Raw genomic sequence first — 15,558 nt, forward strand, 5'->3', positions numbered from 1 at the left:
AGGACAAACACACCTGGGTGTCTTTAATGCCAGACATCACTTGCTAGAGCTTTGGGAAGACACATAGCAATGTGGTTACAGCTCCTGAGGGTGTTTTTGGAAAGAGGAGATCGCAGGATGTTGCTCAGAGAGTAATAACTCAAAATTTTAATGAAAGATAACATCTGATGGTCCAAAGCACGACCTAAATAGCATCGACGTTTGCACTCGGAAAGTTCTATCGCGGAAGCTTGGTCACATCAGACCACGTGAACAAAAACTCCCGTAAGGATCAAGACCAAAGATGATTCATAACACTACGGAGCAGAGCATTTCATTAAATTATTTTGAAGAACACAAGCTGTCGATTATTTCTAATTACTCTCTGTAGTTACTTCCTTTCCTTCTTATCTCACGTGCCTGGAAAATGTATTGTAAAACAACGCCTTTCAGCAAAAGCATGAAAGAAATCACAGTTAGAGATATTATTCCTAGCTATCTCAAATAAAGAAATGTAGGTCACAATATCAAATTTATCTCTACCAAAAATAAGCCCACAAAAATAGAAATCATGCTGAAGAGCTCAGAAATGCAATATGCTACTTTATTTTAAAACATGATTTTGAAAGATGATTGAGAAAAAGATGACTATAAGGAAATTTTAAACACTAAACTGATGTTATTAAGCCTGGACTTATTTTAGAACATGCACATGAATAAAGATGATATCCATTTACTCAAGAATATTCTCTTTGATCCTATTCAGAGATGTTCTTTTTTTATTTTTAGTGCCCAATGCCCTGATCTTACAAACACCTGTCTATATGCTCAATTTTACATATTAAAACTGCCCACATGCCCTACATAAATACAGGCCCTAAACGTGCAGAGGCTTAAATGTAAAAATAGCATTTATTATTTTTATTCACATTTGCTCTCCGCAAAGCAATGCAGCTTTATTTTATTTTGCAGTTGAGCTGGATTCTGATGTCGGCGAGTTCTTAACTGAATTCTCACTGTTATGACCAATAACGCGTACGGGAGCCACAGGGAAGAAAGCTTTGCTTTAAAGTTTCGGCGTGAATTTGTAGCGCCTGGCCATCAGGAGCCAGACGTTATTTTGCACATATAGCAATCTGACTCGCTCATTATGGAATCCACTGAAACCCAACGCGGAGCAGCTGGATATTTTTTTAAATCCTTGTATTTTGTATAGCCCTGTACACAGTCATTGCTTATGTTTACAAAGTCACAGGAAACAAGCAAAAATAGCTGTGAATTAGGTTTATTTTTTTATAACGCACTTCTGTGTTATTTATATCGTAGTTGCGCGGGTCCTTGTCACACATCTGGATCCAGACTCCTCAGTATGACACGCTGGAGAGCCAACCATGTCCCTAAGAGAATATATACTCAGAAGGCAAAATTGCTGGCGAAGGCGAGTTCAAAAGTTAAAGAGGTTTAATGAGTAACATACACTGTGCTTTTACAACAAAACTAATGCTGGTTTATTGAAAGTACAAAGCACTTACTCCGGCATCCAGTTTCAACTCCATCAGAAAACAGTGCCTGTGACTTAGCCACGCTAATTTAGGGTCACAGATTAAAGCCTATTTACCAAGTTGTGAAACAGGGAAGCTCAGGCCCTTCGTTTCTGGCACTGGCGTCTCAGACAACCTGATGAACGGCGCTGCAACGGTCTGCTTTGTAATGGTCCTCTGCGCCCTGGGACTCTTTCGAGGTATCCTGCCCGTGTTCCAGCAATTGCAGAAACATCCGCGTTAAAACAAGTTTCGTTCCCTGCATACCAGGAGATGCACAGAATATGCCCTGCACATTACAAACTAGAGCATTGTTAGTCTTTCCTTTCCATTCTCCCAGCTCGCTCTAGCAGCGCTTAATGAATACCTGAGCAAGTTCAATCAAGCTGTCAAATTGACTCTCTGACAAGTTAGACATTCTGCTTTTCTTGGTGGTGATTTTGATTAAAAGGACAGCCCAGACAGAATCAAGTTATTCAGATGATAAAAGCAACCCACTAGGAAGAATGTCTTACAGGCAGGACCCAGTTCATTGCCCAAAGGGGAGTAGGGGTTCAGAGAAAAACGAGCTCTAGCTGTCCACGCCACTTGTGAATCCAATCCTGATGCTATGTTTCAGCTATTTCATTTGCACATATTTGAAATTACACAGTCTTAAGAGAATTAGTTCCTCAGGAGAAGAGCCAATGAGTTTCAGAGACAGCATCACAACTAAGAAATAAGCCCAAGTTCTCCAGTTAGGGTGTGTGCAATTAAAATCACATTGCTAAAGTAAAGGCTTGCAGATTATTATACAGTTCCATATTTCAAAATTAAACCTTATTTAAAAGTTTGACTTCACATCATTATGGCACGACCTGCCTGATATTCCTCCTTTATGTATTTTGCCAGCTACGCCCACGCGTTCCTGTGGCAGATCAACGCCACCAACTTCCAGGAGCAGTGGGAAGGAGAAGAACTGGGTTTTGGGCAGAACTCACAGCTGGTGGAGGCAGAAATCACACTGCCCATCCTCTCCAAGCTTCACCAACATCCTGACCACTCCCGTTCTGCCAACACCCGGGCAGACCCGAAACTACCTGTTAATAGAAAAATACCTTAGCTACAAAAGCAGACCAGTCATTACAGTTTTCACATTACTACATAGCCAGAAAACAGGAGAAGCCCGGGCATCCAGCCCAGAGACTGGCTTGCAACACATCATTACCGAAAAACAAGTTTGTCTGATATTCTCCAGTGGAATTTAGACCTGTCACAAACCACTAAGATTTCTGAAAGAATGTCATCTGCCCGGCAAGAACAGCAGATATACTGCAAAGCAAACAGTCAGCACCATCAGCTAGCTGAATCCAATGGCAGGTATTTGCTAAGAAATGTTTGCTTCTTCCTCAAACCACCCCAGCAGTAATTATAAAAGGAGCTTAGAGCCCTGGACATGGGAGTGTCCTGACAGAGAGGCACTGGCAAAACCACATAGTTCCAGCAGGCAAGAGCTGCTCTAAGTTGATGCCCACAAAACGCACGGTATCAGTAAGGTAGGCAGAAGAAACTTAGCCCTGCTATCCACTTCTCTCTCATCGTTAGCAAAAGCAAGGATGGGTAACTGCTTCTGAGGAGACAAAACAAGGTGCATACAGGAACTTAGAACACTTTTTCATTCAATAATTGGGAGCTGGGTACAGCACCTCCCGTACTTACAGCTCCAGACGTTACTGTTCCACAAACTTGGATGAAGTCACAGTTCAACTCCGGGGCAGAATTTCAGTTTCATTCAGGTAAAGTCACTTGTGTAACTCCATTCAGACATGCCAGCTTCCCTCATTACTCAACAGCTATCCAGTTCCTAATGCTTCCCTTTTTTTTTTTATTATGTCGTTAACATCGCTAATGAAAGCATATAATTAAATTAGGAAAAAAGAAACCGAAGAGAGTTCCTGCAGAAATTTTCACACATTTTCCCAGGCAGGCTGCAGTTAAACAGTATCCAGGGAAGTTGCTCAATTAGGTTTCCTTCAATTGTTATTGTTAAACTGAGCAATTGAGCCTGACAGAGAAAGAGACGTGGTAAGAGCTGCGATTACTGCAGCCTTAAATTCACCCTTGGAGCAAAGCATCACAGAAAATCACAGAAAAAAGGGCTGGAACACTCAGAAGAGGGGGATGAACTATAACTAGACGGCCCCTTGAGGTCCATCTTTGCCTTCCAGTTTGATTAAGCCATTAAAAATCAAAACCAGATATGCCCTGCAGACTCAACTCTCTTCAGTCACATTCGTCTTTCAGTTGCATACAAATCTGATCCCAAAACATTAGCTATGAATAGTCCATTGCATTTCTTCCTTTAAAGGCCTGTACAGAAACAGTTAGCATGATTTTAAAGAATCATTGACTAAAAGACTCACTAAATTACAATATCTGGAAGAGCTTAATTTTTTTTACAGACTTTCTTAGCTCCAAAGAACAAACCAAATGCTCCTCCTGCCCTCCTCAGCCAGATATAACTCAAGTCTGCCAATAAAACTGAGGATAAAGATACAAATTCTTTGCATGGTTTTAGATTATCTGACTTGAATTAAGCCAGTTGCTGAACGCTGCGAAATGGTTAAATCTCAACCTCTGCTAGCAAAGCCAGCTGTATTATTCAGAGGGGTCCAAGAGACTCGCATTTTGTACTAAGCTTGGAAGGCAGGCATGAGCCACGGAACAGAGAAAATCTTGGCAAGAAAAAACAGTGCTTCATTCTTCAGTTGCTAAAAGAAGACTGTTGCTGGGAACACCTCAACTATGCTTTCCACAGCCAAAAACTGAAGACTGGTTCTTATCTGCAAGACAGATAACAGCTTTATCTGAGGGACAAGGGAGCACTTGAACAAGGGGACTGAATCCTGGGGCCCTCTGCTGAACCCCCTCGTCCGTCAGATAGCAATCACCTCCCTTCGGGAGCAAAGGCAGAAAACCAACCAACCAACCACACGCACAAAACCCCAAGCATCCTCCCAGCTTGAATACTCCGCTCAAAAATTCCTTCTCAAAGGTAATGTCATAAAGAAATGACAATAAAATATTAGGTATGACCCCCTGGTCAGCAGGCCTCCTGCACGCCCAGGCTCTCCCGTCGGTGGATCCCAGGCACATCCACCTGAATGCCACCACAGGCACACACGAGGTCCCAAAGTGACAGATCCCAGCACAGATGAAATTTTTGAATTCAAACTGAGATTATTTGGAATACAAGCAACCCCCAGTCAATACATGAGCAAGCTTTGCCAGGAACTATTTCAACACAGTAACGGATAATTACAATCTCTGCTCTAAAACCCCGGCAGTTTAAATTGCCTATTAAAAAAAAAAAAAAAAAAAAGGAAAATAAAGAACTAAAAATCTTCCGGCATTAAGCAGAACGACCCACAAGTGTGCCAAGCAGGTGTCATTTCCTAGCAGCAATGCTTTCCACGTTGACTGTATGCAGTCGTGCTAGACCACGAGTTACCCACCCCGCTGTCTGTTGTACTCACTCTAAATCGTACAAAAATTAATACATCAACTCTGCTCAGCCAAAGCATTGCAGATTTCAATTAAGTTTCATTACCTTACGGTAACTCGGGCCTAGCAGCACTAACACATGACACAGACACACCTTCATCATTAACTGCACAACAGCAAGGAGCAGAGGATTTAAAGCACAACCAGAGAGCAAAGAACTCCTCCAACACTCATTTATTTTGGGACCTGGAGTAAGCTGTTTGCATTTCCATTCACTTCTCCATACAACACAAAAGGTAATCTCCCTTCGTAAGCCAGCTACCAGGAATACCTCTATATATCACCTGGAAATCGGGGAACAGCACTGCAGTGTGAAGTACTGGTATCAGTTTCACATAAGGAAGGTACAAACCTGAATGCATCTTCCTACAATTAGCAGCAAAGTTACTAGAAGAAAATTATTCCTGGTTCCTGAGCTTTTTTCTAGCAGCAAACCTGTCTGACCTGTACCAAGCCCATCTGCTTCACCAGGTAACCGCACACTCAAGGCTGCACTGGTGCTCACCTTGTGTTTTATGCAACCTCTCGAAGCAAAGTTTAACACACCAGACATGCCTGAAATGTGCACTTGCAGCGGGGACTAAGTCAGCGTGCTAGCTACAGCTGCGGGTCAAGCAAAAAGAAGTTATTGCAGCTCCTGACTCATACCGCTGTGCTATCATGAGCTAAAATTCCCCTCCCTGAAGCAACTGTTGGGGCCAGAGAGTTCCTGTTGAAATCCAACGTCAAGGACAGTCCCAGTCCCCCCCTCCACAGCAGCTCTCCTCAAGACCAACATTCAGAGGTCCTAAACAATGATTTTGACTTGCTAGGGGAAAGAAAAATAGGTGTTGAGTATCCACAGCTCTAGAAGGATGTAAAGATGCTCAGAGTTACCTAGAATCCAGCCCTGGTGTTTCAGACACCCAGTCACACAATTATTTTTAAATACATTCACCTGCAGGTTGTTGGTATGATTATACCAACCCTCTGGTACCCTTATTACAGTCTCTCTTCCCTCAGCTGTTTTCCAACACCCACAGACATCTCTTCTGTTCCTTTACACACTCACCCTTCTCCCAAACTAGAGTCATTTAAAAACCAGAATGTTTTCAAAACACCCTAAATTCACCAAACCACAGAAAAACATCGGAGGAGCACGCAACCTCCAGAAAAAGCTTTGCAGTTAATGTGACCACGAAGCATAGGAACCTAACGCAAAAAAGAGCCGAGCGACAGCAGACTCCAAACCCACTCTACGCAGTTTGCTAAATTAACAGCCAACAGGAAAAACACAGTCAACGAACGCAAACACATCTTCAACTCCTCCAAACTCCAGGGGAGCGCCGGTTTAAGGTCAGCAAAGCAACTGCAGCACCAACTGCTACGCCTGCGGTACAGCGAGTTACACGTTTGCATGCAGCAGAGAGGTGGAACAGTGTTTATTAACCCTGCACGATCATTTCCAGCATTTTCTATGTGTCTTTTTACGTTACAATTTAAACCCAATCCGAGACGCTGCTTCCATTGCCGCATTTGAAGGTAAAGCGGGAAAGTCTCCCCTGCTCTGCAACTTTTTGGTTATGCTGAAGGACAGAAGCAGAAGACATCGAGAGATCTGCATTTAATGTCTTCCACGCCCTCTGGGATCTACCCCTCAGCAGCGAAACACAAGCTCGCCTTATTCTCAGGGTCACATCAACTTAAAAAAAAAACAAAACAAAAATCACATCTGGCATCTAAACACACATCTGGAGAGGCGCGCTCATCTGAGCCCAGCTTTCATCAAACGACTTTGAGGGGAAGAGGAGCCTGACACAGACACCTCACCCCCGAGAAGCGGGACAGGCCGGCAAGGCAGCAGGCAGGGGGCAGGCAGGGGGGCAGAAGCAGGCAAGGTGGCAGGGCAGGCGGGCGGGCAGGCAGGCAAGGTGGCCAACAGGGCAGGCAGGCGGGCAGGCAGGGGCCGGGAAGGCAGCGGGGCGGGCAGCGGGGCGGGCAGCCCGCAGGCAGCCGGGCAGCGCGACCCGGGGGCGGGCTGGGCCTCCGGCGCGGTGCCGCAGCCCGGCGGTGACCACGGCAAAGGCCGGCGCCGCTCTCCTGCAGCGCGGGCCGGCTCCCGGCGCGGCTCCAGCCGCTCCCCCGAACTCCCGGGCAGGAGGGGGCGGCGGCGAAGCCCGGCGGGAGAAGCCAGAGCCCGGCCGGGCCGCCGGGACAGCACGGAGGGAGCCGGGGGGCGAAGCGGCGGTGACCCCGCGGGAGGCCGCGGCAATGTCACCCGGCCCCGCACGCCGCGACACGGCCCGGGGCCGCCCGGCGCTCAGACGCGAGGCCACGGCGATGGGCGGCCAGGGCCGCGCCAGCAGCCGCTGCGGGGCGGAGGGGCCCGGGGCCGCCCCGCACTCACCGGCTCCGCTCCGCTCCGCGCCGCCTCAGCCGCCGTCTCCCCGCGGCCGCCAGGCCTCCGCCTCCTCCGCTGCGCCCGCGGGAGGCGGGGCCCGCCCTGACGGGCGACCAATCCCCGCGGCAGGGGCAGTACCGTGCGCGGGGAGTGGCTGCGCGGCCGCAGACAGGCGGTGACGGCAGCCAACCGGTGCCGGGAAGGGGCGGGCTGCGCGGCCGGGGGCGGAGCGCGGCGGGTCGGTACGGGGGGGGGGGGCGGGGCGCGCCCGGCGCCGGAGCGCGCAGATTGCGCGCAGATTCCGCGCAGGGCCCTGCTCGGCCCCGGGGCTCCGCCGCCTGCAGCGGGCCCGGCCCGGCCCCGCCCGCCTCCCGCCCCCAGCCTGACGCCTGTCCCGCATGGCCGTGTGCCGGCCCCGTGTCCTGCGCGGCGGCGGGCGGTGCCCGGCCCTGGTGCTCCCTAGGGCAGCGCCTGGCCGGTGCGGCCTGGAGGGCAGCCCACCCGTGCCTGGGTCGCGGGTCCCGCAGGGCAGCGTGCTGTGCCCGGCCTGCCGCTGCGTCCCAGCAGGGCTTTGCCCGCCAGCCCCTTCACCCCAGCCCTCTCCGGTCCCAGTGCCCCAGTCGGGTTAAAACCAAGCGACCCCAGCTAGAAGCAGCTCAGCGTTACACCAACGCTTGTTTAAAGTGGAAGGGAAAGAAATCCAAGCTTTCCTGCCGCTGTGGGGGAGCCCCGTGTGTTTGGTAAAGCCCCAGAGAGCCAGGCTGGGCCCGACGCGCTGCCCAGAGCAATCACGCTCTCTCTCCAGCGCGGGGCTCCCGCAGGACTTGGGGCCTCGGGGTTTCTTCGTCGGCTCTTCTTGCCCGCTCTGACAAGGGTGCGGGGCACCTTCAGCGGCGGATCTCAGCGAGGAGGCCAGAGCAGCGCGCAAACGCTCCACGCTTTTCACGCAGCAGGAAGAGGGGAGACCCGGGCAGCCTCTCCTCCTCCAAACGCTCCCGCGGGGTCAGAAGCCTTTGAAGAACGCGATGACCTTTGCTATCTGCTGGCAGATAGCGCAGGGCTGCAGGAGGCTCACTTACAAACTCATCAGCAAGGAATTTCCACCACCGTTCTTTTCCCGCCTCAAAAAGGCTCCATAAAGAGCCAACCACCCTTCTACATTTTTCTGTGTTATAGGGTCAGCTACAGAGAGTATCACGTCAGAAACATCCACGCAAGTACAACATCAGTAGCGGCGCAGGAGGAAGGGTCAGCACCCAGAGCAGAGCTGGTAACAACACAGCCCAGCAAGAAACAGGAACCGCTTGGCTGGGGGCACACAGAAGCCTTTAGCTGAGACTTCAGAACCTTTCTGGATGTTTCACCTCTCCCGTTTTGCCCCTAAGTCCGCAGTCGCCTTCAGTCCACGAGGCGCACGGCCTCTTCGTTACAATTACGGCACTTGGATTCAGGGAAGCGCCGCCCTGCTAAGACAGAACCAAAGGCCGGGCTCCCCAGCGCTGCCTTCCTGCTGCGTTTGTCCCTGCTCTGAAGCTACCGTCCTCGCTCCCGCTCCCTCGCTCACCTCGCTGAAGGACAACGTGAGCTTTCCTCCTGGATGCAAAGGGCAACATCACAAAGTACGTTGCTTTGGGCCATACTATCCAAAATCCTGACTTTGCTTTTGTTTAAAATGTTACGTTGGCTGAAAATCCAAAACAAAGAGGCAACACAGAATATGGTGAGCAATAAAATAACAGTTAGTAGAAGAGTACAACAGAACACATTCACAAACGATGGGGTTCCTCCATCCCATTACAGATCAGGCTGCTAGCCGCCATCGGCAGAGAGCAGAGGAACAAATCAGAACCAGCTGCCACGGTACGCACCAAACTCCTACCAGAAAAGATCCACTTTTGCTCTTACTGTACAGAACAGCGCACGCGGGAACGGCCCCGTTCTGTACACAAGTACCACACAACAACAGGGGGGAGCAGATCATCTTCAGGCATTAGATGATGCGGGGAATGATTACTACACAGAGTTGATTTGCAGCCTGTGAATGCATAAAGCCATTTCAGCTGTAGCTCCCAATAAAAAGTTCACCGCAGCCTCACAAGCCAGGCATTTGCTTCAGATATTCCAGTTCAATGTAACTGCAAATTAATCCATGCCACTTTGTTTCCCCCCTTAGACTTGATGTACCCAGATGTCTCGAAGCTCCACTGCTCGGTGGAGCGGTGATTCACTGAGCTAGGCTTCCCTTCTGACCTGTCCACAGCTCTCGGAGCTCCACTTTGCAGCCGAGATCCCTCAGCGCAGCTTTGGCCACGTCGTCGCAGTCCCTGTGTGTTGCACGAGCCTCCGTTATTAGGTTCTCAGCTCCCATCTCTAAGATGGGCTGAGAAAAGTCCCGGCTCCGGGAGACCAGGTTGCGGATCAGCATGCAAGCCTGTTTCTGAGGAGAGAGGGAAATGAGAGGTATTAGCGTCTCTTGCAGGGAAACACCATCCGTGTAGGACGCTGGCACACACAAAGCAGATCTGGCCCCAACTAAAGAACCTTTTTTGGGCAACCAAACGTGAGATGCTGTAGAGAACAACAAACTATTTCCTGGAAGAATAAAATCCATGGACCAAAGTATGGCTGCTGTTTCACATTGAAGTTTACACACCAAAATCTCCTGCTTCTGTCAGAACACCAGCAAATCTCAAACACCAGCCAGGCAACACCAAGTACTTCTTTAAATAATGCTAAGACAGACTTCTCCAGCTACAGCAGACCTGCTTTTCCACCCCCTTTTATGCTGTTCCAGGCACCTCCCCTGGCAGTTAGCTTACACTACTCTTTCAGAAAATATTTTCTATGGTATTTTAGTATGCTGGAGAGCACAAAAGCGGACACAGGACCTACCGAGACTTGCATGAGAAACCAGAGGCTAACTTCTTGCCATGTAGGTGTTTTACTCGACTGTGGAGAACAGATGTCTCCTATAGGACAGATAACATCGTAGCACAGGCTGGGTCTGAAAGAGCCTATCCTCCCTCATCCTGCTCTTTTGAGGAGGAAAAGTAACGCCTGGAAGAGAAGCATGGCATTCTGCAGTCGCCTGAACCTGAATTCAGCTGGATTTGAAACCCAGACTAAAATTTTGCTCTGATCACATCAGGGTGACAGACGTAGGAGTCCTGCATTTAGATACTGCATTCCCAACATCCTCAGAACCTTTTGGTATTTGTCAAGAAAAGGACAAAATCCCAGCGAAGCAGTGAACACAGCCAACACCAATCCTGAATAAATAATCAAGTGCTCTGAGGCAAATACCTGTACAGCCACTTCTCGTGGGTGCGCTTTCATAGCCTGAAGAGCTGCCAACGCCCCTCCGCCTTCCATGATGACATTACAGTTCTCAGGTTTGCGCAAAGCCAACATGCACAAGGCTGCACAGCCTTGCTCACAGATCTGCAAGACAAAGGGGAGGAGACACTCACAGGCTGAAAATGTTGCTTTAAGGAAAAAAGCGTTTGGAGTTTGCTTCCTTTTTTTGGTGATTTTTAAAATGTATTTTTATAAGTTTCTTCCACTGAAACATTCTGCTTCTCTGGTGTCTAAACCAAGTTTTACACCCCAGAGGTGTAAAACACTGTATCCAGTGTCCATCAGATTCAGGAACAAGAAAAAACCCTAATATAATAAGGCGGACATACCTTTGCATTTACACAACATTTGCCAAAGCATGCACTTCACCACTCTACAGCAACTGGATGTTAAAGAGGTTTAATACATTGCTCGGTTGCAATCATTTAACAACTGTACGTAGAACGTATCTGCTCTCGGCATAAGCTGTTTATCCCGAGTCAGAGCCACGCTGTGTCCCCTACACGAGAGGGGATAACACAGCTACAGTATGCAGCCCGAACCTGATCTCCATTCCCAGCCCCGGTGGGATTTCATTGACCACTTCGGTGCATACCTGAGGGTTGGCGAGGTGATGGCTTATAGCGAGCACAATGAGGTCCGTTCCCCCCGCATTAACGATGGCATCTTTCACGTCGTCATTACCCGCAACCGCTCGGATGGCGCTCAGCACCTGCTTCACCACGTCCTGCGTTCATCAAGAAAAAAACAGCTTAGAAAGCCGCAGGGAGAGTTCTATACAGACTTTTGAAAGCCAACCCGAACGTGCCCCAGCAACTCCATTCAAACAGCTGTAATTCCCAGGCATGAACAGCAACACTATGCTCAGTCACATCTCAGATGCTTTCTTGCTAGACAGAATAATAAGGAACCTTGTTAGTTTGGCAGTGGTTTTCAAAGAAGCTTAAAGAATCAAACATCAACCCCCTGGGACCTGAGCATCTAAATCCTCTTGAATCTCTTCTAGCTAGAATGGTGGAAAACCAGAAGCTCAGCTTTTCTGGGAGCAAGCAGAGTTCTGCTTGTGGGGGACAGAGGAACAAACTGAGCACGGGGCTCAGAATGACTGCATTCTCATCCGACAGAGCACGTGTAACCTAGTTCTCTGTGTAAGGCAGTAAATAGGGAGGTAAAGAGAGATCAGTGGTTGGGTTTCAACCCTAACTGCACGTAAAATAATGCATAGTCTAAGGCCCATGCACAGCCAGGACTTTAAACTGAAAAGCACGCCCTGCTGCACTACCTCCGCTCCCAAGCACACTTTCTATCGCTCACCGGATGGTCGATGCAGTCAGCCAGGAGAGCCACCATAAAATTTAAGCCGCCAAGGTCCACAATTTCTTGACAGAATTCATTCCTGACAGAGAGGCGAGAAAGGGTGGCACACAGTTCACTGAGAACACTGGAGTTATCTGTGAATGCTGCAGAGGAGAGATGATGAATGGAGTAACTACGAGGAAGGAGGAGCGCTGCAGAATCGAGGTGTTTTACTTTGCTTCATTTAAAAAAAAAAAAATGCAACAGGATACAGTGAATTTCCCTTTACATATTAAAACATATCAGCACAGATGACATCCTGTTCATCCTGTATCTAGACGGAGACAGAATATCTTTCCTTGGCAAGAATGCAGCACCTCAGCAGGGATAACGTGCCCGTAAACCTGCACTGGGCTGTAAAATACTTCCTAGAGAGACTGACAAATAGCTCCGATAGCTGTCACCCTGGTGCTGCTGATAGCCTCTGGAGCAGCCATATTATTTTTCTCTCTCAGGGCACATTTCATCAAAAGAATTAAACATCATTTTAGTGGCCAATTTCTGAATCATCTCTGGGGAGCTTCAAGTTACGACAAAGCACAGTTTTGAGATAAGAAAGCACAAACGATTCAAAATTAGGATCACCAGTCATGGGGTTAATTTTACCTTTTGCAGCTTCAATGAGGACTCTTAACCCATCATTTTCCAACACAATCATTTTGGCATGATCGTGAGCGTGACCAAAGGGCACGCGGATGTCATCATCAAATGTCATGATCCGGAGCGCTGAGGAGGCCGTTCGGACGACATCGGCGCTGGCTCCGTGCTGGACTATAGCTCCAGTCAGAAGTGGGAGAACCCCACCTTTCACAAAGTCCTGGCGATTCTGCTCGTGTTTCAGACAGGCATGCCGAATGCATCGGATCCCAGCCAGCGTCATTTCCGCATCCTCCCGATATTCTTTCAGAGTTTGTAGCAGTAGATCCTGGCCAGCGGAGTCAAGCAGGTCTGGCTGCCCATCCAAGATGGCAGACAGAGTATAAAAGGCTTTCAGCATTAAATTTCTGTCTCCTGAAGCCAACCGGCAGGCAGAGAACACCACAGAATAGGCACCATTCTGCCCAGCCAGGTAGCGGAAAGCTAGCTGTTCTTTGCACTGATCAGTGAAGACCGCTAGCTGCTCAGCCATCTCAGCGAGATCAGAGTCAGCAACGGCTCTCCCAAGGGAATCTAAAGTCTAAAGAAGAGATTAAGAGTCACTTTTCGATCCGAACTGTGAAGGAACAAGAACAGTTCTTTATAGTCAGTCAAATTTGTTTATTTATAATAATAGTCTTCTTTTAAATTTAAAATTAGTTTCACGTATCTAAGAAATGGCTGTCTCAAAGAGCAGCATTTTATCTTCACGCACAGGACCCTCGGAGGAACGGGGGCTTCTCTGTACTTCTGCCATCAACGTCACGCCATCGCTGTATGCCACTCTGACCAGCAGCAGGTGAACTGGGTCCAACTAGCACATTTCACCGGGGTCAGTGGTGTGCACAAGTATTTTTATACCTTACTGGTGAGGGACTGTATTCAATCTTTTCATCTACCCTCAGAAGGGTTAGATACCAGCTACCGCTTAGGTTACTTGTATTTCATTAAAGTAGTTCTGTGGTTTGAGTTTACCTGACAACAGCAGAATCTGCTTCTAAGTCACGAAAGGCAGTCTCTGCATTTCCTAGGCAGGAAATACTGCATTTTGCACTTACATAGATACTTCCACCGAAAAGTGCAAGCTAGCTCTTTGAACTTTTATATTATCCCTAGTTTGCAGAACAGATGGGATTAACTGCTTGATGAAGAGCTCACAAAGAAATGGGACAGAAGCAGAAGGTATGTCTCATTATTCTTAGTCTATTACTTAAACTATTACATAACCCCAATCCTTAGAAGACAACATAAATTTGTGCTCCTACCAGCAAAATTTCATGCTTTTGCTTTTGACCATTTTCAGAGGCAGGCTGCCGCACAGCTTTCACAATATTGCTTAGGTCAACACCTAAAAGGAAAAACAGAAACAAGATTAATATTAATTACCCAGGAGCTTGGGTAAAATTTGTCAAGTTAACCAGAGTGGACAAAGATAAACTTACTGTAAAGCGTGGATCAATGCACAAAGGTGCTGAAAGGTTGCCAAAGTTCTGGCTAACTATAACGGCCAAATACATCTTGGAACAAAGCATCCATTCTAGCTAAATGTCAGTTGGGGGGGGGGGAGTTCAATTTCATTCAGCAAATTGCACCCTGCAGTTTCACCTAAAGCAGTTTTTCAGTCATAATTACTTCATGAAACTAGGTTAGCATTAATAGTGTCTGTGTTCCACTGCACAAAGGCTTCTTTTCAATACTGGATAATCAGTCTTTGCATTCTCTTAAATTTTGAGATATGTAAAACCTCAGTCTGCAATAAGCTGAACCGCAGAAACAGATGCATTTACAATACCTTGGGACTCAAACTGCTGCACAGCTTCTCTCACAGCCTCTTCTGGATCCATTTCAAATTCTGTAATGTTTTCTTGCACTGCATCATCAAACGTTTCCTGCGCAATCTGTTTCGATCCCATTTTACTCGAACGGAATAACCTGCTTCCTCGTCCTGTCATTAAGATAGTGCACAATTAGCTTTGGTGCAAAACCTTCTCAGGTTAATCAGAAACAAAGGAAGCGACTTGCTCTTTTCCAAAACAAAAGCACAGAACTGGAAACCAAAAATACATAGTCAAAGGAATGGTTGTTGGTGGAGGTTTTTTGTTTTGTTTTGTGTTTTGTTTTGTTTTTTTTTAATGGGCAGAAATATACCAATTAAAAGAAAAAAGGAGGAATTTCAGAGGCCCAGGATTTGGACTGGGGAGCCGCTGCTGCTCTGCTGCGGATGGGTGTTACCATGACACGGCTCTCGCCTGCCGGAGGGGCGCGGCGGGCAGCCTGCCCAGGCACACACGGCCCCGAGACCCCACACACTCGAAGGCTAAGGCAGCCCGGAGCCCCTCGGCCTGCCTCCCACAGCAGGGCCCGGTTCATCCCCGCACCCCCCTCAGCAGGCCCAGCCGCCCAGGCCGGCCCAGCCCCTCGCTCTTTCGGCGAGGCCTGCCCCGGAGAGGGCCCGGGAAGCGGGCGCAGGTACCGGGGGAGCTCCGGGGCGCACAACGGGCCTCGCTTCTCCTCACGACCCACCTCCGTCCCTCGCCGCCCGCAGCGCCGCTCCCTGACGGGCTCCTCCCGCCTGACAAAGAGCAGCGGGCTGAGAGGACCGGCCCTACCCGGCCGCCGTACCCCGGGCCGCCGCCCTCCGCTGGCCCGGCCCCCTCAGTGCGCATGCGCCAGTGCAGAACCTCACGCCGATTCCCGTGCGAGAAAAAACGCGGGGCGAAAAAGAACCCGGGGCGTCCGAGCGCGCATGCGCCCCGCCCGTACCGC

General features: G+C 48.8%; 2 protein-coding genes across 10 annotated transcripts in view; both read right to left on the reverse strand.

Moving 5' to 3' along the window:
• Positions 1-9,778, reverse strand: part of SLC25A42 (solute carrier family 25 member 42) — a 22,763-nt gene extending 12,985 nt beyond the window's left edge. For 3 of the 7 annotated variants that reach the window (XM_082330966.1, XM_082330965.1, XM_082330960.1), the window contains exon 1: positions 7,450-7,539. The gene's annotated coding sequence lies outside the window, so the exon portion shown is untranslated. Of the gene's footprint in view, positions 1-1,283; positions 1,377-1,597; positions 1,813-7,449; positions 7,540-9,007; positions 9,028-9,693 lie in introns of those variants that run through there. The other 4 variants (XM_082330961.1, XM_082330962.1, XM_082330964.1 and 1 more) reach the window with 4 other exon arrangements.
• On the reverse strand, positions 9,084-15,439 carry ARMC6 (armadillo repeat containing 6). Of its 3 annotated transcripts, none has more exons than XM_082330959.1 (9): positions 15,316-15,439; positions 14,585-14,737; positions 14,058-14,140; positions 12,763-13,333; positions 12,115-12,260; positions 11,396-11,527; positions 10,747-10,884; positions 10,336-10,412; positions 9,731-9,880 (listed from the first exon to the last, which is right to left on the reverse strand). In XM_082330959.1, exons 2-9 carry the CDS (start codon positions 14,703-14,705, stop codon positions 9,862-9,864), a joined length of 1,287 nt encoding a protein of 428 aa, XP_082187085.1. In that variant the 5' UTR covers positions 14,706-14,737; positions 15,316-15,439; the 3' UTR covers positions 9,731-9,861. The 3 variants fall into 3 exon arrangements, 2 of the variants coding, with proteins under 2 accessions (XP_082187084.1, XP_082187085.1); XR_014230265.1 differs by having other exon boundaries at positions 9,864-9,880; positions 10,336-10,500; XM_082330958.1 differs by lacking the exon at positions 10,336-10,412 and having other exon boundaries at positions 9,084-9,880.
• Positions 15,440-15,558: the final 119 nt, after the last annotated feature.

This window comes from Platalea leucorodia (assembly GCF_965183815.1).
Source record: "Platalea leucorodia genome assembly, chromosome: 21".
Classification (NCBI taxonomy): Eukaryota; Metazoa; Chordata; class Aves; order Pelecaniformes; family Threskiornithidae; genus Platalea; species Platalea leucorodia.